This window comes from Tribolium castaneum, chromosome 8, assembly GCF_031307605.1.
Source record: "Tribolium castaneum strain GA2 chromosome 8, icTriCast1.1, whole genome shotgun sequence".
Taxonomy (NCBI): Eukaryota; Metazoa; Arthropoda; class Insecta; order Coleoptera; family Tenebrionidae; genus Tribolium; species Tribolium castaneum.
The window spans coordinates 1,097,859-1,108,288 of NC_087401.1; the positions used below are offsets into that span (position 1 = coordinate 1,097,859).

General features: G+C 45.2%; 2 protein-coding genes across 2 annotated transcripts; both read left to right on the forward strand.

Moving 5' to 3' along the window:
* The first annotated feature begins 3,126 nt into the window (after positions 1-3,126).
* Positions 3,127-3,725, forward strand: LOC135266964 (histone H4). The gene has a single exon (XM_064358459.1). It carries the CDS (start codon positions 3,244-3,246, stop codon positions 3,553-3,555), a length of 312 nt encoding a protein of 103 aa, XP_064214529.1. The 5' UTR covers positions 3,127-3,243; the 3' UTR covers positions 3,556-3,725.
* A 1,193-nt stretch (positions 3,726-4,918) lies between these two features.
* On the forward strand, positions 4,919-7,746 carry LOC135266959 (uncharacterized). Its single transcript, XM_064358454.1, has 2 exons — positions 4,919-7,402; positions 7,614-7,746. The coding sequence occupies exons 1-2, from the start codon at positions 6,349-6,351 to the stop codon at positions 7,694-7,696; spliced, it is 1,137 nt and encodes a 378-aa protein (XP_064214524.1). The 5' UTR covers positions 4,919-6,348; the 3' UTR covers positions 7,697-7,746.
* Positions 7,747-10,430: the final 2,684 nt, after the last annotated feature.

Here is a 10,430-nt window from a genome sequence, read left to right on the forward strand (position 1 = left end):
CGTGACAACGAACTTCCGGACTTCCTGTCCCGAAACCCCAGCGGACCCCCCATTTCTATCGACGAGGACATCGAAAGGTTGACGCCGCCAGATCGGATGCGACCCGCGCCCTTGGCTCGATAAAGACAATATTTCATTTTCTTTCCTTTGTATATAAACCCACGAGTGAGTGTAGGATAATTACGTAATTAGTCTAAGTTAATTATAAAGTTTGCGGTAACTATTTCTGTAAATACTCGTTAAGGTTAGCTATCTGGCAACGGGCTACGCTAGAAGCTAAGCGGTACGCCTGCGGCTACCATTTTTCATTTGTCACCATGTCTTTTACATTTATTTCGTGCAATTATTGTTGTGATTTTATTTTAACATTTATGTACATTGTTCTTATAAAATAAACACGAGACATCCCTCTCCGCCTCTCCGCCAATAACCCAGAATGCTCCGAGCCCGTCTTGCGTCTCAAACCGGGGGCGACTTGTTACCAGCCCCAACCAATCCGCGCGTCGCTCTCGAGAGCCTTCTGGGTTTTCCCCGCAATTCTGCGAAAAACCCCTCAATACGAATTACCGCTCCACCCACACTCACCCCTTGTGAGCCCATTGGATGTCGGCTAAGGGTTGTTTAACATAAAACGAGCCACCCTTAGCCACACCAAGTGAGTAATCAATCAGTCATGAAGTGAGTCTAAGTCAGTGAGTGTTCAACCTGTACTCATTCCCTTCTAAACACCACGCTGGTCTCTGCGATGGGCGCTATCGACCCTCCACCAGCTCTTCCTTCCTTCCCTTGTCTCATTTAATGCTTACTCAGTAGTTTCATTCCGACCAAACCCCGAACTTTTCAGTTCGTGACTTCAAATGAAGTTTCATACAAGTAACGACCATTGTTACCGCTGCTACGCTGAGCTGCGCCACAAGGGCCAAAAAGCTTCGCGGTAACAACTTAGTCGTGGCGCGAAAATATCTTTAGTTTGAGCGCTCGTGTATTCGAATTGTGTTGGTTGGTTCGTTTAGGTTTATATTTACCTACTATATACTACCTATCAAGTATATATCTATTCTGCTGTCATAATAATAATACGAGAATACGAGAAAAAAATGGCAGACGTAGAAAATCAATCCGCATCGGCTAATGCTGCTGCTTCGACGACTTCACCTCAAGTTCATCATCATGCTAAAAAGGAGAAGAAAGCAAAAAATCCTAGAGCCAAACCTTCTCATCCTCCCACTTCCGAGATGGTCAATAACGCTATTAAGGGTTTAAAGGAACGTGGTGGTTCTTCTCTTCAAGCTATAAAAAAATTCGTCGCCGCCAATTACAAGGTAGATGCCGAGAAAGTTGCACCATTTATCAAGAAGTATCTAAAAGGCGCCGTCGCTTCTGGTTCTTTGGTTCAGACGAAAGGTAAGGGAGCTTCTGGATCGTTTAAACTTGCTTCCTCGTCCGCCTCCGGTGGTGGTGCAAAGGCCAGAGCTGCTGCTGCTGCTTCTGCTGCTAGAGCTGCTGCCGCCGCGGCAGCCGCTGCTACTGGCGAAAGAAAGAAAAAATCCTCAGCAGTTTCAAAAGTTAAAAAAAACACTGGAAAACGTTCCGCCGTTTCGGCACCAAAAACCGGTAAGAAACCATCTTCGCCAAAAGCGAAAAAAGTCGCAGCCGAAAAGAAGAGCGTAGCCGTCGCGAAAGCAAAAAAGGCCGCTTCTGTCGGCGCTGAGAAGAAAACAACCGCTGCTTCCTCTACAGGTAGAGCTGTTGCGGCAACAGCTTCATCAAAGCCGAAATCACCTTCGAAAGCAAAGAAATCAAATAAGGCCGGTCCAACGAAGAAACCTAAGGCACCGAAACCAAAAAGCGCCAAGGCTATATCTGCTAAAGCGAAGAAATCTCCTGCTTCTCCTAAAAGAAAGAAGTGAGCTATGGCAATAATCTCATTTGTCGTCGTCTTCGTCGTCGTCGACTACGAACCGATGATGATGATAATGATGATGATGATGATGGTGGTGACGTCCTGGATTATCGACTGTTTAAGGCCGTCGAGGGCATACATAAATGGCCCTTTTCAGGGCCACAAATTAATTTCTATACAAATAAAAAAAAGTTTTCACACCTATCTGCATATACCTAAATCGAAATATAATTATTAATTTATACAAACAAACAAACGATAATGTCTGTAGGGTGTCGGCGCTAAAAACGCATTATCCCTCCTCACCTACCTAACCACTTTTATGACTTTATTCGATATTTAACTTTACTCATTTTTATGGTACCTACTTAAATAAATTAAATTCTTTTGATGCCGCCGCCGTTCTTGAAGTACCGATCAATTAAAACGATTTGTTTACCTACCCTTAACCAGAGCGAACAATCATAAATAAAAGCATCATTGTTTTTATTGTTTGACAGAGTTTAAAATTCATTATGATCCGCGTACTATTACTTTAATTACTGTCAATATTGCGAAACATTTTCATTTGTAAACAATTTTGTGGTTCTGAAAAGAACCGTTTTTTTTTTGTTTATTTTTTCATTTTAAGCTCGTTCTCCTCGAATACGTCTTGCCAGTTGGATGTCTTTAGGCATGATGGTGACGCGTTTTGCATGGATGGCACATAAATTTGTATCTTCAAAAAGTCCGACAAGATACGCTTCACTCGCTTCTTGGAGTGCCATAACGGCAGAACTTTGGAAACGAAGATCGGTCTTGAAATCCTGGGCTATTTCCCTGACCAAGCGTTGGAAGGGCAATTTACGAATCAACAGTTCGGTGCTTTTCTGATAACGACGAATTTCACGCAGTGCCACTGTACCGGGCCTGTAGCGATGAGGTTTTTTCACTCCTCCAGTGGCGGGTGCGCTTTTTCTTGCTGCCTTAGTGGCAAGCTGTTTTCGTGGAGCTTTTCCACCGGTCGATTTACGAGCAGTTTGTTTGGTACGGGCCATTTTTTTGACTACTTCTTTATCCCTCAACTACACATACACACACATAAACACCTACGTACGTCACTAACAACGGCGACGGTTCATATGACCCTGCAACAAAATTTTTCGCCGTATTTTATTAACTAGGGTGACACTATGCGTTATCTGATTGGTCAAAAAAGTAACTTAAGAGGCGGAGCGAAACTAAACTATAAAATGAGTTGACTAATCTGGCGAGCAGGTAGTTGTTTTCGACGAAGCAGTCAAATCTGTGTCGTTTTCTTTTGTGAAACAAAGCTTAATTTGAATCAATAATCATTCAAAATGACCGGTCGTGGCAAAGGTGGAAAGGGATTGGGAAAAGGTGGAGCAAAACGTCATCGTAAAGTTTTACGTGATAACATCCAGGGCATCACGAAGCCCGCGATCAGAAGATTGGCACGTCGTGGAGGAGTGAAACGTATCTCCGGTCTCATTTACGAAGAAACCAGAGGTGTCCTGAAGGTATTCCTCGAAAACGTCATTCGTGATGCCGTCACCTACACCGAACACGCAAAACGTAAAACCGTCACCGCCATGGATGTCGTTTACGCTTTGAAGCGTCAAGGGCGTACACTTTACGGTTTTGGCGGTTAAGTTTTTTTTATAACCTATGTTTTATCTATGAGACTACGAGGCGACGACAATACCGGTATACCAGCATTGTTTGGTTTTTATGTTTCTTCCTCATCGTTAGTTACATCAATCTACTCTCTACTATTCATCGCATTTTAATTTTCGACGAAAAAAAACGGTTCTTTTCAGAACCACAAAAATATTTCTAAACAAATGAAAAAAGTACGTATCACAAGGCTCTCAGTTAAACCACCAGTATAATAAATGTTTGATTTCCAAACTGTTTTTATATTTCTAGGAAATGTAACAAATAAAGTTGTGTGGTTTTTATGACTTTGTTGTTTAATCAATCGTATGCTTTTCCTTAAAGGGATGAATTTTGACTTTTCAGAGATAAATAATAATTACCACTAAAGAAAGAAAACATCAAAGCCTAACCGATATACATGGATTAGCTAGCCCCCCACCGGCGCGGCGTGTAGCTCGCCGTCTAGGAGAGGCAATAAAAATTTACCTGCTTTTAAACTATTAAGAAAATAAAACATCTTGAGTGCTCTTTTTTTTTTAAATCGTGCAATAAATTTTTGCCAAGTTTTATGTAACTTTAAGTAGGTATGTTTATTTACTCTTTAAAAAAAGTTTGTGATTCTTTTTTTTATTTGTTAAAAAAATGATGGCCCTGAGAAGGGCCGATATTATTATTTTTTTGTAGCTTGCTGCTTCTCACAGCAACTAGAGAGACAACAGTTAGCTGTTTATGGTTTCTTTTCGGTTTTTTTCGGCAAAAGGACCGCCTGGATGTTGGGTAAAACACCACCTTGAGCGATTGTCACACCGGAAAGGAGCTTGTTTAATTCTTCGTCATTTCTGATGGCCAATTGAAGATGACGTGGAATAATACGAGTTTTTTTGTTGTCACGAGCAGCATTTCCAGCCAATTCAAGAACTTCAGCGGCAAGATATTCCATCACAGCCGCCAAATAAACTGGAGCACCGGCACCGACTCGTTCGGCGTAATTACCTTTACGAAGTAAACGATGTATTCTTCCAACAGGAAACTGAAGACCGGCCCTGCTCGAACGAGACTTGGCTTTTCCTTTTACCTTTCCTCCTTTTCCACGTCCAGACATGTTGATATGATGGTGGTTTTCGTAGTTTATGGAAAAGTCAAAATAAACTATAAGAATATGCTGCGCGTATAACTTGTATGCTACTACTGCGACTGCGAATGACTAAAGTTGCGTTTCTGGCTTCGTATTTATACGGTTACTTATAGAGAAGTCGTATTTCTGACTGGATGATTATACTAAAAGGTGGGGTCTTGATTCGGAGTAAATTCGTATATAAAACATTTTTAACAAGTAGTGCACCTCAGTTCCTTTCGCGCTCTCGAGGTGAACACATCGAGTCTCTGCGCTGACTCTGATCGCTCAGCCACTCGATTGTTTGCTAAGTGAAGTGACAGTGAAATCCAAAGTGATAAATTGCAAAAGTTTCCACAATGGAGAACGAGCGTCGGCTCCGCTCCAAGGGCCCGGTGAAACACTCACCAAAAAAACCCCTCAACCTACCCACTTCACTTCCGTCTTCTGCAAACTCTCCAAAAACGCTTCCCCAAAACAAACCCATTCCGTCCCTTATGGACAAAAAAATTTTGCCACCCCCACAAACTCACGCCACTACATTAAAATCCACAAAACACACCCAACAACGTTCACGCACACCCTCACCATCAAACTCCGAAACATCAGCATCCTTTTCGTCTACCACTTCGGAAAAATCGTCTTCAACTACCACTTCAAAAAAACTCTCATTTCGCTACTCAATCCAAAACATCCCTGCCCCACTCGCCACTCAAAAAAGCTTTTACTCTCACCTCATTTCACTCGGCCTCCACCAAATTGACTCTCTAAAAGTCAATTACAACAAATCCGCTCTTCTTGTTCTTTCCAGGCAACTTACCCCTAACCAAATTTCAACGCTTCAAGCTGGCTTCCCTGGCTCGAAAATCCAGTTCAAACTCTTAAACCCCACACGCCTCCTACCCCAAATCGAACCCAAACCCATCACTTTTTCCATCGTTGTCAGAGACGTCAGCTCTGACATCGAACCCCAAGACGTCATTTCAGCCCTGAATAATTTCCACATTCAAAAAGTTTGGCGCATCATTTCCGCCAAAACCAACAAACCAACTCCTCTCATGCGTATCGTGACACCGGACAAAACGGCGATCGACACACTCCTGTCAAATGGCCTTTCACTTTTCGGCCACGTTCACCCCTGCGAGCCGTCGCACCCCCCAAAACCAGCCCCTCTCCAGTGCGCCAAGTGCTTCACATTTGGCCATTCTTTTTCCCAATGCCCCAACAAGCCCATCTGCCCCACTTGCCCCGACAATCATCGGTCAAAACCGTGCCCTTCCGCAGTTTCAAACCCCAAATGCCCCAAATGCCAGGGGAATCACCCCGCTTGGTCCCGAGATTGTCCCCAATTTATCAAACCCTCCCAAATGACCCCAGAAACCCCCGTCGTTCCCATCAAAATCGTTGACAAGGAATTCGATCCCGAAAATTCTGACGACGACTCCGACGAGCGCGAACCCTTCGTTTCTGCCCGTCAATTCCTACGCTTCATCACAAAAACCCTTTTTGACCTTTTTCCGTTCGAGAAACAGAAAATCCAATCTGTTCTCGAACATTCCGCTCGCGCTTGTCTCCGACGCGATCTAAAAATCTCACACTCATCAAACAAAATTCACTTCACTTTTGGATAAATCCACCATTTCGGTGAATCCTTCTGGCCCCCGTTTCAAAAATGGCTTCTCTGAATTTCGCCACAGTCAATACGGGAGGGATTTCTCGTAAATTTGCCTCCTTGAGACATTTTCTACACATCGACCAAATTCACATCGCAGCAATCACAGAGACACAATCCAAACGACCCGTAAACATCACAGGCTTCCACTCCTACAACAAACCCAGCCCCACAACCCGAGCCAAACACGGCGTCACACTTCTTGTCTCAACTTCACTCGCTTCATCTCAACACATCTTACCCCCTCATCTTGACCACCTTCAAGCCGTTGCAGCCACCATTCACATTAACAATTTAAACATTCTGTTTATTTGTTATTACAATCCTCCTCTCGAAACCGTCAGTACCCAACTCCTCGATTACACTTCCACATTCAGACACGCAGTCATTCTCGGAGACTTCAACGCTCGACACACCGATTTTGGCGACACAATTTCAAACACAAACGGCAGACACCTCACACGCTCTCTCAACACTCTTCCTCTTTGTCGTCTTCGAAATCAATTTCCCACACTCATCAATCACGTTGGCACATCGATCGTAGACCACATCATTGTGACCGATAATCTCACACACATCACAAACACAGACTCTTTCATTGGCACCACAGTCACCTCCGATCATCTCCCTCTTGTCTCAAACTTCACACTTCAAGGCCCCCAACCGCGACCCACGCACATCCCCATTTTCGAATTCAACAACACAAACTGGACCGACTTTCAAAATTACATCACAAACAACCTCCCACACATTGACGACACACTTGACCCCAACACCATTGACACACAAGTAACACAACTAACACAACTCATCAAACAAGCTCAAACACTTTTTGTACCCATCAAACACATTCCAACAAATCGCAAACCATTGCCCCCTCAAATCCTTGCCCTCATCCGAGTCAAACGCCGAATTTATCGCGAATTCGTGCAAACCAGATCTCCAGTCCTCAAAACTGTCTTTAACCGTCTCAATGCACAAATAAGACGTGACATCAACCAATTTCGTCTTGCCCACTGGTCAAACAGTTGTAGCTCCCTCGATTACCGAGACGGTAAAAAGTTTTGGGACAAATTCAATTCACTCACAGGCCGAAAATCTCACCCCATCCACCATTTGTCAGTCAACAACACCATTTTTAACACCCCACAAGACAAAGCAAATTGTTTTGCTGCTACCCTCCAAAACATCCACCAAGTCCCCAATGACCCACATTTCAACCAACACTTTTTTAACACAGTCACTAACAACACTCTCCGTTTCAGGCAAAACCTCCCCCGACTTGACTACGACGCTGACCTCGACCCAGACCCCGACCCAGACTTTCCACCCGACAACCCGGACTTGACCGCTCCAACCACCGACGACGAGATCAAAGCCCTCATTATCCGGCTGAAGAACTCGAAAGCCCCAGGACCAGACCAGATCAAACCCATTCTTCTCAAACATCTCCCTGACACAGCCATCACATCCATCACCACAATTTACAATTCTTGCTTCAATTCCGGTCACTTTCCAACCCCATGGAAAGAAGCCACCACCATCATGATTCCCAAGCCCAACAAAGACCCCAACAACCCACTTTCTTATCGTCCCATCTCTCTCCTCAACATTCTGGGAAAAATCTTCGAAACAATTCTTGCCTCTCGTCTCCGACACACTCTCGAAGAAAACAACCTACTGCCCCCTGAACAATTCGGTTTTCGCCCCCATCGCTCCACTTCCGACCCCACTTTCGAACTCTTCACCGACTCAACCCAGAGTGCCAATCTCGGCCAGTGCACACTAGCCGTCTTCTTGGACGTCGAACGTGCATTTGACCGTGTTTGGCACGATGGTCTCATCCAAAAATTTCTTTCCCACAACATCAACCTCAACTTCATCAAATTAATCGACTCTTTTCTCTCAAACCGCTCCTGCAAAGTCAAAGTCCAAAATTCCTTTTCTTATCCCGTCCCCCTTCTCTCCGGGGTCCCTCAAGGCTCCGTTCTGTCGCCCATTCTTTACATTTTTTACAGTTCTGATTTTCCTGTTTCAGATCTTCACCAGACCAAAACCCGCTTCTTCGCCGACGACACCGCCCTCTGGACATCCCGGACCACCGCCGCCTCAGCCTCCAGGACCCTGCAGCCCCTCCTCAACCAGATCTCCACATGGACTCGCAAGTGGAGAGTGAAGATCAACCCCACAAAATCCACCGCCATCCTCTTCAAACACCCCAACCTCACACGAAACAAGAAATTCGACCCACGCGACATCACCATCACACTCAACAACACACCCATCGACCTTGTGCCATCCACAAGGTACCTAGGAATCACCTACACACACACATGCTCACTCGACACCGACCTCCAGAACACGCTCAAGAAAGTCCGCAACCGATCCAACCTCCTCCGCCATCTCATGGGAAACTTCCAAGGGTGCCATTCCCGCACTCTTCTCCACACCTACAACACATTCATCCGACCCGTCATCGAGTACCGAGCCCCCATCTACGCATCTCTCCCACACACCAAGACACATCGCATTGCCACATGCGAACGACAAATCCTTCGCCGAATTCACCGCCTCGACCGCTTCCACGCCAGCAATTCCCTCCACCAGGACACAAACACCACCCCCATCACAGACCGTCTTCACAAACTCCAACAAAACTACATCAAACGCACACTCAACAACAACAACACAATTGCCCAAAACACACTCAACACTTCACATAAGTTTCTCACACGCGACAACACTCTTCGCAACCGAGTCCCCCGGATCCCCAGAAGAAAACTGCCCCATCCACCCACGGCGCTTCTCTCAGCGCTGTACCCCGACCTGCCCGACAATCTTCAACTTCTCGTTGAAGAGACGCCCCTCACAATGAGACGCCACTGACGACACCGACAAGACACCCACGACGACATCCACATCCACAGCTTCCTACGAGCCCCAAACTTCTCACTCTTTCACTCACCACCCGACGACACTCACACTCCCACACAACATTCATCCATTTCCTTGACTGAAGAGGCCAAAAGCCTAAAACAGTCCGGACTCGTAGATTAAGTTGTAAATATCTTGTATATATTTATCAAAATCCCTTTTGAAATGTAATTTATTTTGAATAAACGTATTTTGAATTGAATTGAATAGTGCACCTCAGTTCCTTTCGCGTTCTCGAGGTGAACACATCGAGTCTCTGCGCTGACTCTGATCGCTCAGCCACTCGATTGTTTGCTAAGTGAAGTGACAGTGAAATCCAAAGTGATAAATTGCAAAAGTTTCCACAATGGAGAACGAGCGTCGGCTCCGCTCCAAGGGCCCGGTGAAACACTCACCAAAAAAAACCCTCAACCTACCCACTTCACTTCCGTCTTCTGCAAACTCTCCAAAAACGCTTCCCCAAAACAAACCCATTCCGTCCCTTATGGACAAAAAAATTTTGCCACCCCCACAAACTCACGCCACTACATTAAAATCCACAAAACACACCCAACAACGTTCACGCACACCCTCACCATCAAACTCCGAAACATCAGCATCCTTTTCGTCTACCACTTCAGAAAAATCGTCTTCAACTACCACTTCAAAAAAACTCTCATTTCGCTACTCAATCCAAAACATCCCTGCCCCACTCGCCACTCAAAAAAGCTTTTACTCTCACCTCATTTCACTCGGCCTCCACCAAATTGACTCTCTAAAAGTCAATTACAACAAATCCGCTCTTCTTGTTCTTTCCAGGCAACTTACCCCTAACCAAATTTCAACGCTTCAAGCTGGCTTCCCTGGCTCGAAAATCCAGTTCAAACTCTTAAACCCCACACGCCTCCTACCCCAAATCGAACCCAAACCCATCACTTTTTCCATCGTTGTCAGAGACGTCAGCTCTGACATCGAACCCCAAGACGTCATTTCAGCCCTGAATAATTTCCACATTCAAAAAGTTTGGCGCATCATTTCCGCCAAAACCAACAAACCAACTCCTCTCATGCGTATCGTGACACCGGACAAAACGGCGATCGACACACTCCTGTCAAATGGCCTTTCACTTTTCGGCCACGTTCACCCCTGCGAGCCGTCGCACCCCCCAA